We start from the raw sequence: 15,966 nt of genomic DNA on the forward strand, positions 1-15,966 counted from the left end.
GGAGCAGGCTGCCCAGGAAGTGCTGGACTCACCATCCCTGGAAGTGTTCAGATAATGCATAGAAGAGGCCCTTGGTGACACGGTTTAGCGGTGGCCTTGGCAGTGCTGGGGAACAGTTGGAGTTGATGAACTTAATGGTGTTTCCAACCTGGCTGATTCTGTGCGGCCACTGTGCACACAACACGACCCTGCACATGACTGTGCACAACACCGTGCACATAACACGATAGTGCACACAATAGCGCACACAATAGTGCACACAACACGATAGTGCACACCATAGTGCACACCATAGTGCCCACGACACAATTGCACACATGACAGTGCACACCGTTGTGCACACAATAGTGCACACTGTTGTGGACGACACGATAGCGCACACCGCAGTGCACACTACAGTGCACACTGCTGTGCACACGACACAGTTGTGTGTAACACGACAGCGCACACCATAGTGCACACTATAGTGCACACTGTTGTGCATGACACGATAGCGCACGACACAATTGTGCACGACAGTGCATGCTGGTGTGCACACGATGCAACTGTGCACATGATAGCGCACACCGTTGCGTACACGACACCGTAGTGCACACTGCTGTGCACACGACACCGTAGTGCACGCTGTTGTGCACACGACACGATAGCGCACACGATGGTGCACGCTGTTGTGCACACGACACGATAGCGCACACGATGGTGCACGCTGTTGTGCACACGACACGATAGCGCACACGATGGTGCACGCTGTTGTGCACACGACACGACAGTCGCCACCCCAGCGCACAAGACCGTGCCCGCCCCGGCCGGTGTCCGCGCGCGCCCCGCCCTTGGGCGGGGACAAGGCCGCTGCCGGTGACAGGGCTGACACCCCCCGTTGCCATAGCGACGGGCCGGGCTGCCGCAGCCGTACCTGCGCCTGCGCCGCCGCCCCCGGTCCCCGCCGCGGCCGGTAAGTGCGGCCCCGCGGGGCTGCTGCGCGCTGCTGGCGGCGGCGACTCGGCACGGCCGCGGAGCAAGGAGCAGGTGAGGCGCGGCCCCGGCCCGGCTGCGGGACCCTGGCGGCGCACGGCAGCTTCCGCGCGTCAGCCACGGGGCGGTAACGGCACCGCGACCCCGGGGCTGGGCGCGGGGCAGGTGAGCGGCATCGCCGCTCCCTGAGGGGGCTGAGGCCTCACCTCCTCGCGCACCCGCCGCCCGTCTCCTGCGCGGCCCCGAGAGGGGATCGGGGTGCCCGCCGGCCCCTCTCCGCGGTCGGTCGCGGTGTTGGGTCGTAGGGGGGAAGAGCGGCCGGTGCGGCGGGGCGGGAGCAGCCCGGGCGGGCAGCCCGCGGTACTGCAGCGGCTGAGGTGCGGGACGGGCTGCTGCTGCCCGCGGCGCGCTGGCGCTGCACCAGAGTGCCTCCTTCCCTCGTCTAACAGGATAGAAGGCCTTTTCCCTGGTCTCTGAAGCACCGGAGGAGAAAAGGGGTTATCCTGTTTCTCACTTCGCCCGCATCTGTCCGTTGGGTTGGCTCGGCACAGGGCGTTCCTTTGGTTTCTGGCTGTGAATGTTTCCCCGCTCAGGAGGGAGCGCTCCGCCCGGCCGCCTCCCTCCCGCGGCCGTCTGCGCAGGCAGGCGGGTATCAGCGGCGCTGCTGACCCCACCACACCCGCTGGGGCAGGGTGAGCATCGCATCCTTCACCGCTGCCTTCTGTAGGGTACGCGTTCACTCGGAAAGTGACAACAGTGTTGTTTGCATGAGTTGCTCTGCATCTCTCTGCAAGAGAGGATGGATGGATGGATGGATGGATGGATGGATGGATGGATGGATGGATGGATGGATGGATGGATGGGTTTTGTAGGGAGTAGTCTCATGGGTGGGTAGGGAGTGGTCCTCATTTGAGATGAGGTTTTTTCTTCTGAGGAGAATGTCGCTTGTGGCTGTGGCAGCAAAGAAGTGCAGGGCATCCTCAGACATGGAGGTTCTTCCAGCCGCATAGATGTTCTGTTTCCCTACGCAGGACTTGGGGTGGGACAGCAAGGAGGAAGGAGGGGCCGCTCCCACTGTGGACAACAGTGGTATGCGGTTTTGCCTTATTAAATCCTGTAAGGCTGAGACAGTGAACGTAAATAAAAGCACAGGAGCTGAGGCAGTGCTGAGGTTGGAATTGTCTGTTTTGATCTGCATTGCAGGTGCATAAGAAGCATCCAGGGTATACTTGTTGGCTTTGTCTACATGGGAAGGTGCTTAAGCTTAAAAAGCTTTATTGATGCTTTTGAAATACAAATTACAAAATTAAATTTAGAAAGACAAAAGGATGCGACTGTAAATACAGTCCCTTTTTTCATGTAACTTACTCATTAGTGAACATAATTTTGTGGTGCTTTATTATGAGTGAGCCTGTGGGAGACATTTATGCTCTTAAACTGCACCTTTTGATTTGTTCTATTTAAAGCAGGTGCTTTGTAAGCAGGTAATGGCAGACTTGTGATATTAATTTTTCAAGCTTTTGGTTGTACTGATGTTCCAGCAGTTATTTTCAGTGAAACAACAAAGATCAAGAGGTCGCAACAGGAATGCATCAGCTGCTTCAATAGAAAAGATGAATATTGGCTAAACTGATGCCTAGCTGCTTGTTTTCATCCTATTACTATACTTCTGCTTAGTGTATCTGTAAAGTTTCCTTTCCCCATCCCTCTAGGAAAGATGGAAGTCTCATGACCAATCCAAATGCTATATGTAGTTTTCAGTCCAGAAGTTGTTTCAGACTCTAGAACAGCATCTTATTTTGTTCCTTGAAGCTGTTTTCCCTTAGCACAGGTTTCAGGTATAATTGCACACTGTCAGGGCTTTTAAATTATTTCTGTAAATGTATTTTTGTCATTTATAAATGAAAAAAATACATTTGTCACTTGTAAATCAAACTGTTCCTCTGTGTGCCCTAATTTAGGAGGCTGTAGGTGTTAAATACAATATGTTTGTTCATCCAGATCTACTACATTAGTCAATCCTTTAACAGCAATAGGCAGAAGAAAAGCTTCCCAATGCTATTATTCCAGAATGTGCACTGTAATATAAAGTAACTTTTTTTTTACCATTATAAACAGTTTAATAGAGGGAATACAGTTATGATAAACTGGTTTGCAAGTTTACTTTTGCTACTGTCTCATTTTGAAGTGTCTCATTTCTTTTCTATGGCGTTTAAAATGGCAAAACTTTTGAAGAATTGCTTTTATAGCCTCAGGATTCACAATGCATTGGAATACTTGTGTAAACAGAACACTATCATGGAATTCATCTTCTTATTCATCTTGAACCTCGCTTCTCATAGTGAAGTTTAAAGAAATGTAGCAAATTGTGATTTACTTTGCACAGGGAACAAACACCTTCAACTTTCTGAAAGCATGTGTAATGCTTGAGAATTGGTTTTGCTGGTGAGTGACACTTTCTATGTATATTTGTGCATCTGTATGTATCTGTGTGTCTGCTAGTAACTAACAGTAGTGGCTTTTGATGAGCAGTGATTTACCAAAAAATGAGCATTTTGGATAACCTAATGTTGTCAGGGGAGTAAGTATCTTCTGACTAACCAATGGCATGGCTTTTCCTAGTGCTGGTTTAGGAAACAAAGCCACATATGAGGAAAGGAAAAAAATCTAAGTATATTTGTGTTGAATGAAGATAGTTGCATGAAAGGTCTCGGCTCTGGCTTTCTGCAGCCTCCTTGGTGTCTGCTGCAGCACAATAAAACATTGTGAGTAGCTGTGAAATAAGAGAAGCACAGACCTAAGTCCATGTCTTACTGCAGCTTCCACACTGTTGCTACTGGTAGGAATATGCTGCAATAAGCTGATATCATGTAACCATAAGCGGCATTGTCAGAAGTCTCTGGCAGAGCCTGTGTGTCCCTGGGAACAAGGTACCGAGTGCTGCTGCCCAGAGCCCACAGAGCTGCGGTGGGGAGGGTGCCCTTTGTTCAGGCAGAAATGTTATCACCACAGCTCTGGTTTCCTTTGCATCTGCAGCAGCCAAAACAATCTCTCTGCTCCCTTCTGGTGCACTAATGTGACATCTGGAAAAGGAAATGAGGATCATGAATAGTGAGCCAAGTCTGAATGTAACCCCCTACCCCACTTCCTCCCTGCTGTACCTCTCCTCTGATTCCTTCACTCGAAAAGGCCTGGCATCCTTTATGTATCCTGTTGGTTGTACCATCTTCCATGGATGTGTGCCTGATTAGTCTCTGCTTGTTGTTAAGTGATACAAAAATTGGCTTCCTGTAAACAGGGATGTCTGGCAGTGTGATGATGGGTGTTATTCAGTATCTCCATGTGATCAATGGATAATTGTGTCTAATAGTGTTTTATGGTGATCTACCAACTCATTTTTTATTATATTAAAGGGCATGGTACTACAAATGGGAGCAATGCATTTGTTTGCTACTGTGACAAGATACTGGTGAAAACAATGTCCTCGGAGTGCATCAGATCTTCTCAAGCTGTTTGTGCAGGTGCTTTTAAATAACCCTTGGAAAAAAAGCCTTTTATTTCGATCGCTGTTTTGTGCCTGCTATTGAGAAGCATGTTTGTTCTCATTTCACTCCCAGAAAACCTTTGGTTTATGCTTAATGTTAAAATACGTTGCTGCTTGTTGGTCTTAATTATTTGGATGAGACAGGATTTCAGATCAGTGTTATTTAACGACATTGCTTGGCTGAAAACTCTTTAAATTTCATGCTTCTCCCTGAACAGAGCAATAGGTGCCTCTGGAAAGGCGCCAGGAACAATAGCTCCCTGTAATCTGAGTCAGTGCCCCGAGGGAGGGCACAAAAGGTGCAGAGTGCCGTGGTTTTGTGAAGCAGAGGTGTGGAGCTCTAGAAGTGTCCGTCTGCCTGGAAAAATTCGTGCGAGCGATGCCATTAGCAGCAGGTTGCTGAGTAATAAAGTACCTGTGCTGGTTTGTTTTGCAAAGCTTGATTCAAGCTGTGTACAGTTCTCTTGTCTCCATTTGAGGTACCTGGGTTATGTAAGTAAGAGTATAAAGCGTCTCCTTGAAATTCTTTGTCTTGGCATCCTATTTACTTAAAAAATATGTTACATTTGCTTAAGGAAGGACTTAGCCATAGGTCATAACCACTACTAAATTTCCTGTCGTCAGCTCTCAGAACATTTACTTTAGCAAAGTGGAGAGCAATTTTTCTATGTTTGATTGTAGTTGCTGTTCTAAAATAATAAAATCAATGGCTTATGAAACAGCAGCACAGAATAATGCATTAGAGAAAAGCGCACTCCTCAGCCTGGTAAACCTGCCTGCGGAACAGTTGTGCTGTTCTGCAGAGCTGCTGTTACAGTAGCTGTTCTCTGTAGATGGCTCTCTCCGAGGAGAACAGATTTATTTAGCTGTAAGGCTTTGGTGCCTTTTGCTGTGTTTCACAAGTACTCCAGGTAAGCTCTGGAAGTCACCTCTCCCGCACGAGCTGCAGCTCAGGTGAGCCCGGTGCTGGTGCAGGGAGCAGTTGTGCCTGTTCCTCCCCTGCCCACCTTACACTCATTATTTATTGTTTTCCACTTTTTCCCTGTGCTGCCTGAACCCAGCACCTGAAAAAACAGCCAGTGGGAAAACAGGTTTGCTGTCAGCAGCACCCACCCACTTCCCTGACCTGGTTCACTGAGTGACCAGGAAGGTGTTTTTGGAGTATTTCAGAAATGCAACAGTAAGGTCAGGCTCAGAGCATGTAAATGGAATGGGTGAGACACAGTCACAGCTAGGCTGGCTGTCTAAATGTGTGCTCGCAGGTTATTTGCCTGTTACGGGGGAAAGAACTGCTCAAGGCTCTCATGTGAAACCAGTGTAGTAATTTGCTTGGTTTGTGTTTCAGCAAGCCTTCAGAACTGGCAATTGGTTTTACTCAATTCACATGTTACTCATCATAGAGAATAAAATTAAAGAACACGAAGTGTTCATAGTGGATATTTGATATTTGATAAAAACTCTGTGACTTTTCCATAGTATAGCATGTGTCTAAGCGTGACTTTGGAGTTATACTTAACATACCCTCATACAGAACCCTCTCACAGCCACCTTACTAGCTTAAGTCCTGATTCAGCTTCAGCTGGAGAACTTTCTAGTGACTTTGAAAAATACATAGTCAGGCTCAGTTTTGTGTGTAACACTGATACGGTGTTAGTCGGGGGAACTGAATATTATTCTGACAAAAGCAGTTGGCTTTACTAAAAAGACTAAATGTGCCTTTGCAATAGTGTAACTGACTGGATGTTATTGGGGTGTAGTCTGTGTTCTATGTCTTTGATGGAGGTTTTTAAAATATCAACCTATTTTATCCTCAGAATGGAGGAGCGAATAAAATAAAGGCCATTCATCAGGACTGTGTGTGAGAAAGCAGAAGAGAACCAGCCTGTTCCTCTAAATTACAAAGTAGCCTTGCCCATGAGGGTCAGAATAACTGCATCTGTGTAAGGTGCCACTGCAGGGCCATCTGATTTGCCTCTCAAAAGTCTCCATCCCAGTAGTGATCTTAGCATCTCAAGCCTGGGGTTGGGTGGTCTCAAGGACGCGGAAAACTCTGAGTGAATCATTCCTGTTAGTCCTTGTGATTTCAGGTAGACAAACAGTAAGTGAACAGCAATTTCAGTGCAAAGTACCAGCTTGTTCATTTAGAGCATCTAGAAGAATTAATTACTGCTACCAGGAGTGTCCACTTAATTGTTCTTCCTGCTGCCAAGACAATTGCTGTAGGAGTAACAAACAAATAGTTCTCTCTCTAAATACTAAACCCTGTGCTTCCTCAGGGACATTCGGAGATTCACTGTGAAGAGTCTGCAGGATCCCTGAGCAGAAAACAAAGGGGAAGCCAGGCAGAGAAACAAGGGAGTAAAATAGCATCAAAAAGGAGCTGAGAAAGCAAAATCATCCCCTTCCTCTGGGAGGAGAGTGGCACGTTTCCTTTTCCCCTCAGTTGTCTCCAGGAAAGAACTGCTAATTTTGCTTGGCTTAAAACACACAAACTGAAAGAATATGAAAACAGTAATTACACAATAATTACACGTCAGCATTGTTATACTTGAACACTGAAGGCAGGGAAAGAGGGGGTAGTGCTGTTGCTGGAAGATGTACTCCTTTATGGTAAGGGAGCACTGGAGGAGGGGAAAGACCTTGTGAAGGTGGTTGTGTAGGCCTAGCACACAGAAAAGCGTGACTTCAAGAAATATTGAACTAGTTTAAGTGGTTTAGTCTAATGCACAGATGCATGAGGGGGGAACATACGAGGCTGTGATTAAACTGTGGTGTTGCTGGACAATGGAATGAGGTTGGGGGAACTGAGAGCAAATGTCTGAGCAGAAGGAGAGCGAAACCCTCGAGCTGGTGTGGAGACTGCAGGGTTTCCTTTACTGTGTCCTTTGGAATAAGCTGAACCCACACTTCAGGGATGGCATGACTCTGGAGATGGAGAGCTGATCTAAGCAAAGAACAGCCAAGTGTCCGTCAGATGGGCGTTTTATTATCAGAGCTACATTGTTTGGAAGTGTTTGGTCAGTTCGGTGACGGCCATTAGAACACAGACTGGCTGAAACTTTGAAGGTTTTTATGAGAGGGCTTTGAAACTATTTTGTATAGCATGCAAAAATCATTTGGGCAGCTTTTGACATGTTTTGAGGGGACACTGGCTAAATACCAGTGGAGAGGAAAATGCCTGCCTGCCTGCCCATACATGTTTCAAGAAGACTTGGAGATGTGTTAGCAGAGAGGTAACGCAGCTTCTCAGGTGATAGCCACCCCATCCATGTAAAAGGAGGTTATTCTGTTTTGTTGAGTGGATACCAAGCAGGAATGAAAACGTTAAATAACTGTGGTTGTCTGGGCTTCGTTCCAGTAGCTTCCTTTGGACTGTCTCTAAAGTCATAGATTAGCATCTCCCTCCTCTTCTCTCGCAGTGGGTTACAGAGATGCTCTGATTCTGTGCAAAGGCACCTAACACTCAGCCAGATGCTCACTGCCTTGGAATATTTTGAGCTCTATCCAAATACTTAGGATCAGAACAGGCCTGGAGCCTGCATGTCCTCTGCAAGGCAAAATTTGGTGTTAAAATGGTGGCAGCTCTTTACAGTGAGCATGAAATGAAGTTGCATTTTGGAAGCTCTTGTTTAGTATTTTTCATTTTCAATTTAAGATTGATTGATTTTTTTTTTTTTTTTTTTTTTGTTCCCTTCTTAAGGGAATGTGCACTTTTAGAGGAGACTGAGCAGTTCCTTTTTAAAGTGAGCTTGCAAGAATGTTGTTACCTTCTCCACTTCACTGGAAGATGAGGGTTTAGATGGGTGCAGCAAGGATTAAAGTGTTGCACTTAACATTCCCAAGAGAATGCTTTCCATTTGTTCTTCCTAGACTTTATTAAAGAGAGATTTTGAATCCATTGTTGGAGGACTCAAGGCTCAGTCTTTGAGCTGTATCTAGTGGTGGTGAAATGAGAAGGTTTGCATGTTGTAGGGGTTGAATGCAGCATCCCATCCAGATAAAACATGAGTAGCTGTTTGGACGCTGCTGGTATTCAGCACCAGTCTTCCTGCAGAAGAGGAGGTATGTTACCGTCATGGCACTGAAGACTGCAAGTCCCTTGTAATGTTTTATCATCCTTATCAAATACCATCTGCATTCCTTGTGGGAGTTTGCCAACTTGGCATTGCACAGTTCCTATTGTGTGAGCAGAGCAAACTCTGGATTTTGATTTTTAAAGTTGCTTTGGAGACAAGGGAAAAAGGAGTGGGGAGCCATAGTGATCCAACTGCTCTGTGGTCTATGCAGTTACAGCTTGCTTCCCAGCATTGGCTTAATTCATCTGTAGGAATCCAGCCAGAGACTGGTTGCTTGGAGAGCTGTCCCATGGATTTCCATGGTGAGGGAGCAAAGATTGCTCATCGAGGCTCTTAAGGGCTAGTTGACTTCTGCATGTTGCTCTTTCTCTTGCACTTTTACTTTTGGCTGCACGTTCTGCCTTGTTTCAGAGCAGGAGGTGAAATCAATTCAGTGCATTCCCCAAACTGTTTTATAGGCAGCTTTAGGTACAGTTTGTGGCTGTGCGTGCTACACACCAAAAAACAGCAGGTTAAGGATTGTTAAGGAACTTGGAGTAGCTGTAAATCCCTCTCAGCCATCTTCCTGGAACTAAATCAAAGCATCTGCATAGGGAAGTGGTGGGGAAATGTTCACTGACTTGTATTAAAAGCAACTATTATTTCATTTTAATTATGTTTGGGGTTTACTGCTGAGTCTCTTCCCATTTGAGAACTTTATGAGACTGTGGGTCAGTAGGTGTCATCGTATCCCATGAGCTGCTGACAGATTTGAGACTGACATTAAACGTTTTCTGTAATTCATAGCTTTCACTAATGGTATACTTGAGGATGCCAAATTAAAGAGTGGCTGTTAATCTGGAATGGTTTTTTCAAGTTCCCGTGCATGGTTTAACTTTGTGACAGTTGTGAATGTTTTGGCTTTAAAAACTAGTTTGTAGTTTTTCCCTGGTGTCTTTTGATCTTCACCTGACCTAAATAAACAAGGAAGTCGATTCTAGGTTTAATTTTGTGGTTCCAGATTTGATGTAAAATAGGTATAAATTGACTTGGGGCTGGGAATATGTTATCGTTAATACTGATTTGTGCAATTCTAAGCAGGTTTTGTAGCAAAAGCATCTGCCTATGCAAGACAATTTCCCCTTTCCCTGTGCTTATGGCAGATGGTTTTGGCTGTTCCCCAGAGCACGCATGCAGGGATTACACAGTGTTCATATGGCCTCATAAAAAGGATGTAACATATAAAACGGTATAAAAAGCCATGGCTGGGCAGGGTAGAGTCAGTGTGAACTGAAGCTGCTGCCTGCAAACTCTGTGGAAGCTGTGACCTTCTCTTTTCCTTGAAGGAAAGGCAGGAGATAGGCAGACAACGAGGCTGCACCAGCACAGGGAGCTGCGGGAGGCTTGTGGGAAAGTCAGCCCCTAATCCTGTATCCTCAGAGAGAAATTGTGTGATGCAGAGGGGCTGCAGGTGGAATTCCTAGTGAGCTGACTTAATTGCTCTCACTTGTTAACCTACCGGATGCTCTGGTGCTGGTAGTTCTTGTTTTCTTCCTAAGCCTGGAAAACCAGCCTGCCTCTGATTATTTCCTTCTTTTTCCCTTCAGAGCAGGCTGTTCCTAGTGTGATCTTTGAGATGCAGGAGATCACAGTGAAGTACCAATAGAGGAGATTCATAGTGACAGCCTTGGTTTGCTTTTTCTAGCACTTAGAAACTGGTTTTTAAACAACACTTTTATTTGCAAGGACTGAGTTACAAACAGTGCTTGTTGCTGGTGGTGAAGCCTTTATCTGCTCAGATGATAGTTACAGGCATAAAGCCACTGTTAGTAACCATTGTGAGAGTAAAGGCTTTGGCATTCCAGGCGTAGGCTGTTCTTTCACCTGGCACTGCCAGTGCTCAGAGTTTCATGTGGAAAATACATTTCTTGATGAAACCTCCCCTCTTGAGCCTTATTGTACCAGACAGTGTGAGCTCAGAAATGGGGGGGGCATGGCCTCCTGCAGGGTTTATTCTGCTCTCGTACTCAGCGGGTAAGAGTAGAACGATCACGTAAGAAAGTGGATGAATCAGTAAAGCTCGTGTCTGAAATCAGCTTTGGGAACAAGGTGATGTCACTTTGGAAATGTAACACAGTTCAAATATCATCAGTACCGACAATTAATGGTGCTGATGGACTCTGAGGTCCATCTTCAGATGGTCCTTAATGCATGGGCAGTGAGGGGGTACCGCAGTGGCAGTAATGGAGCCGCTCTCAACACATCATAGAGCAGAAGCCTATGGTACAACTCGTTTATTGCTGATCTGGCTGGAAACCTCCTTTGAGAATATCTTTGGTCCATGATTTTTGCTGTTTGCCAACGATGGTGACTACAAAGTGACCCATTCCGTGCGACAAAGCACAAGTTGACACCAGTGCCCTCATTCTTCTTGAGCACTGGATTTAATCTTTGATCTCGGTTATAAAGTAACTGAGTGCTCTGGTTCGCCCCTTGCGCACAAGTGGATTCCTTGAAAGTCTCTTACACCCTCGCCTGATTTTTTTACAGTTAAATACATGTAGAGATAAGTCTGGTGTTGTTTTGGGTAGAAAGTATGAACAGAGCAGGGCTGTGTTCGTCCAGGACTGACAGCAGTGTTACTGTGTGTGCTCTACCAATATTAAACTTGCAGAATCAGATATTTGTCGTAAAACTACGTACCAGAAAGAGCCCAAAGGATAACACCTGTGGTGAGACAAGCCTGTTAAGGGCAGCCATGGGACAGAATTAAGCTCTCTTATGCACAACGTGTGGTCCCATGGTTACAGACTGTGGCTGCAATGCCATCACAGACAGTTGCCCAGGCAACAGGAGTCCTGATTCTTATCTGTGTAACCTAAATACTGTGATTGTTCTTACAGAACTACAGTGATAACTGAATTTAGCCTTTCCACCCTAGCCACTGATGCCTTATCGGGAGCAGCAGAGGCCTTGCAGCACAGGGGCCCCTCAGCATCCTGCACTTTACCATTCCTGTCTTTGAGTGTGAGCGCTGCCGTAGCCAAGGCCCAGTTTTGTAAGGCTGTTCTGCAAGGAAACTGCTGTGGCCTGGAGTATAAATGAGGCTTTCTATGACCTTAGAGCACTTTTAATTGTAATAGTCATGCAAGAGAAAAACCTTTCGTGGTATTTGCTTGATTGCCTCCCAGTGCAGCTATTCCTGCTGAGCCTGGCAATAGAGAGAGGATCTTCATATACGCAAGATAACCCACTGATGCAGTCCTGCATCTGTTCACTGGCAGGGTGACTACATGTCAGGATGGCGACTTCCAACCTGGAGAACCAGCTGCAGAGCGCCCAGAAGAACCTGCTGTTTCTCCAGCGAGAACACGCCAACACACTGAAGGGCCTCCACGCCGAGATCCGGCGCCTGCAGCAGCACTGCACAGGTACCTGGGAGAGGACTCGGCCCATTCAGTGCTTAATTCTGTTCACAGGAATGGGGTGACTGCTCCCTCCTCCAGCTGTGACACCACCAGCATGCATTTAGGGTGATCGGCGTGTATCTGTGAATGATCATGATCATGAAGTAAAGATTAATGTGTTTATTTTCAAAGCTGATAGTTCCACTTCTTTTACAGACTTGATAAAGGGCAGTGGCTCTCCTGCTGTTGCTTCAAGTTGGGGGAAGAGTTCCCTGTGTTTTTATTGAAGTGTGCTGTTGTAAATGTGCTCACTGGGTGGTGCATGGGGTAATGATGATGTTCTAACGAAAAACCCCAACTTTTCTCCTCAGATTTAACCTATGAGCTGACTGTAAAGAGTGAAGACCTGTCAGGTAAGGAACAGCACTTTTCTTCTAATGTTCATGTTAAACTTCCTCCTCTGCTTCAGTGTCTGTATTTTCTCCATCACAAGTAGGTGAGAATACTTTGCACTTGGGATGTTGACTGTATAAATTCCAAAGGTACAACAGTAGTTTTCTACTTTCCAGACTTACTGTTATTTATGAAGTAAATGTCAACAACTTTACCAAGGTCACACAGGAAATCTTTGAGAGCCAGGAATAGAGTGTAGAACTGCTGACTCCTCTCTCTTACCAGACTAGTTAGCTCCCTGCATGCTGTATGGGAACATAGGATGTTCATCTAGGGGCAGAAGAGTGATACTGTTATTAGCTGGTACTGTAATTACACCCTGTGTGTTAGCCTGCCTGTTCCTGATGTGTCCTCAGTGTCAGCCTTAGTGAGAAGTGTTAGCCTTAGAGTCACGGGCTGCAGCTGCCTGTGGAGAGGTGAAGCTAGAGCCTGAGCTCCTCTTCCTGGTGAGCTGTGGCAGCAGCTCCGCCACCCTTTCCAGCCAGGCTGACATTGGCAGGGGGAGAAGTTCCTCTTTAATAAGCAAAGGATTTGCAAAATAGCTCAGATTTTCATCAAGTTCAGGCATGGTTTCTGTAATCCCTGTTCCCCAGAACACGTGAAGCATCTCTGCTTGGTATCAACGCCATTAAACCATGGTGAGTGGCACCATTTCCTTAAAAGCTGTCCTGTTGCTTCTGAAGAGGCAGTAATTTTCAGAGCATTAGCTGAAGTTACTCTTTGGGATGGCAAAAGGAACCCTACTGCACTGTTTTTCCTAGTGGCTATTGTTAACTTGAAGCACTTCTGCTTTTCCTGTTCTTCTAGAAAATGGCACTTCAAGAAGTGATGAACTCAAAAGTAAGTGCAAAGATTTGGAAGCTCAGCTGAAAGCCAAAGAGGCTGAAAACAGTGAGTTACTGAAAGAACTCGAACAAAAGAACGCAATGATAATGGTGCTGGAAAACACCATCAAAGAGAGAGAAAAGAAGTATTTGGAAGAGTTGAAAATGAAAAGCCATAAGCTCAATATGTTGTCGAGCGAACTAGAGCAGAGGGCCAGCACTATTGCCTACTTAACTTCCCAGCTGCATGCAACTAAGAAGAAGCTGATGAGCTCAAGTGGGACTTCGGAGGGGACCCCTTCTGGCAGTCCCGTGCTGTCCAGCTATAAGCCGTCCCCCCCCAAAGACAAACTGCCGGAGACCCCGCGGCGCAGAATGAAGAAGAGTCTGTCGACACCGCTGAACCCCGAGTTCGAAGAGGCCTACAGAATAGGGTCGGATAGTCGGAAGCTGCTGTTGAGAGAGCCCGTGGATGCCATGCCAGATCCCACCCCGTTCCTCTTGGCCAGGGAGACGGCAGAGGTGCATCTCATTAAGGAGAGGCCCTTGGTTATTCCACCCATTGCTTCAGACCGTGCCCCGGGTGAGTCGCACAGCCCGGCCCGAGAGAAGCCGCACAAGGCCCACATTGGGGTGGCGCATCGCATCCATCACGCCGCGCCAGCCCAGCCCCAGCCGGAGGTGGAAACGCTGGCGGTGGATCAGGTCCATGGAAGCAAAGTGGTCAGGAAGCACTCAGGGACAGACAGAACTGTTTGAGTAAAACCACTGCAATGCTCTGTTCTGTTGCTGTTTATGCACTGTGATCCTGTAGGATAATTAGCACCTGCAGTAAAGTTTCTTTTGACGCCCCATGCATGCCAAACTTCTTCCAGATCCATCATTAATAGATTACTCTCCTCTAAGGAAACCTAATAGGACTGTGTTCACATGGCAAGGTGTATAACTACTACATGCTGTGGCCAAATCAGGGGTACCTGACCGCTTGCTTCTGCGCACCGCTCCATCAGTTGTAACCACTCGTGTGGACGAAGGTGCGGGCTGCGCTGTGAATCACTATTAGTGCAAACAAACCTAAGTAGAACGGCTGCCAGCGTTCCAGCTGCCGGGGGCTCCTTTGGCTTCACATAAGCACTTCGCACCAACCTCCATGGCAAAGCCTTTCTCACACTAGTGTTGAAGAGAGTGCAGAAGCACATTAAAGTGAGCGAAGGACATCGTCTTCTTCACGTGCACCTGGCTGCAAACTGTGTTCTTAGTTTCTCTGTCTCAAAGTCCTGAGTGTCCCAGTGAGCATTACTTGATTAATCCCAAATACTTTGGTTTGTGGCTTTGTTTAACACTGGGGGGGGTGAGGGTAAAGCACTCTTTTAAAGGGTTAATGATCTCAGAGTATGAACACGGGGTGTTTGGGGGGCGTTTTTGGTTTGTTTCAGATTTTAACTGAATGGCTCCATTACACATTTCACTCTGTCAGCACACTGCACTTGTAGCACCTTCCATACTGGCTCAGAGCTCCTTTTCCAGGGAGAGAACGCACCTGGCTGTCCAATATGGAAATGGGTCTTTATGCTCTAACCTGCACTTTTTTTCTAAAGGGATGATTTTTGTTTCCCAAAAACCCTGAGTCTTGTCTGGGCACTGTCAGCCAGTGCTGGCTTCTGCCAGCCTGGAAACTGAGCTGTCCCTCTTGAATGTGTGTCTTAACAGTTAAGTGATGTAACCAATTCCTACAGGAGGAGAACCTGCCATCCTGGAGTTCTGTCCTTGTGGATTGGGATGGACCTGCCTTGCACTTGCCCCCATTCCCCTACTCCTTTCTAGTGAGCAACAGGTAGACCCAGTGGCTGTTAGACTACTTGATTCTTTTTTATCATGTATTTCCTAGGAAAGAAAGGCATAGTGGGAGCTGTGGGGCTGTGGTTTGAGGAAAGGAGCACAAATTGACCATTCTTCTTAAATTGTGATCAGCACCTCCAGCTCACCTCTGCTTCACTCTCGTCTGCAGCCTCTGAGCAGGAGCAGCAGGAAACGATGGCTCCCAAATGCTGCTAAGCTTATGATGTGCCTTTAAATATTTGGAACGCATAATCCCAGTGAAAGCTGATGAAGGATCCCTGCCTGCCCTCTGTCCTTCCCCTTCCCAGCTCTAGTGTGCCCCGTAAGCTTTCCTGCAGCTGTGTGTTGGTGTGTGTCCCTCAGGAGCTGTGGATCCCTGCCTGTCGGCTCTCCCAAAGGCACGGGCAGGATGACAGTGGCGCTGTCCATGAGCCCGTGCAGGCAGAGATGGAGCCCTCAGGCATCCTGGGCCCACCCCACGCTCCCTTGTGACTCGGGCTCTTGCTGTTCTGAAGCCCAAGAGACTCCTCAGTGTTGTGCCTGGCTGGTTGTGTGGCGGGAATTGTTCTGGGAATGGTGGGGAGGGATAGGGAAAAGCAGTGTTACTGGAAAAGGGTTGGTTCAAGAGTGTTACTCTGTGTTACTACTGTACGTGTATTGCGTTGCCCAGCAGTGGGGTTGGGTTTTCTGGCTGTTGTTGCCATATTTTTATGGCCATGTCTTGTATGACTGATCTACCCTGCTGCTTGTTCAAGGATGATGGACGGCACTGCTTTGAAGCACAGCAGAAGTGATGCTTTGGGCAATTAAAAACATTTCTTACAACCCTACAGGCCTTTGTGTGTGCGAGACTGAACTCATTACCTCTGCTG

At 47.0% G+C, this 15,966-nt stretch overlaps 1 protein-coding gene across 1 annotated transcript; it reads left to right on the forward strand.

Moving 5' to 3' along the window:
• The first annotated feature begins 905 nt into the window (after positions 1-905).
• CCDC92 (coiled-coil domain containing 92) lies at positions 906-15,924 on the forward strand. The gene is made up of 4 exons (XM_061466216.1): positions 906-1,026; positions 11,856-12,002; positions 12,350-12,391; positions 13,239-15,924. Exons 2-4 carry the CDS (start codon positions 11,873-11,875, stop codon positions 14,012-14,014), a joined length of 948 nt encoding a protein of 315 aa, XP_061322200.1. The 5' UTR covers positions 906-1,026; positions 11,856-11,872; the 3' UTR covers positions 14,015-15,924.
• Positions 15,925-15,966: the final 42 nt, after the last annotated feature.

Source organism: Pezoporus flaviventris, unplaced genomic scaffold (assembly GCF_033815535.1).
Source record: "Pezoporus flaviventris isolate CSIRO_AGI_PZ_B2104156 unplaced genomic scaffold, CSIRO_AGI_Pfla_v1 ptg000041l, whole genome shotgun sequence".
Lineage (NCBI taxonomy): Eukaryota > Metazoa > Chordata > Aves > Psittaciformes > Psittacidae > Pezoporus > Pezoporus flaviventris.

Bases quoted from the DNA above. Each gene is read 5' to 3' on its own strand.
- CCDC92 (XM_061466216.1), top strand. From the start codon at position 11,873: ATGGCGACTTCCAACCTGGAGAACCAGCTGCAGAGCGCCCAGAAGAAC. The intron at 12,003-12,349 runs GTACCTGGGAGA...TTTTCTCCTCAG, and splicing joins CCTGCAGCAGCACTGCACAG to ATTTAACCTATGAGCTGACT. The intron at 12,392-13,238 runs GTAAGGAACAGC...CTGTTCTTCTAG, and splicing joins AAAGAGTGAAGACCTGTCAG to AAAATGGCACTTCAAGAAGT.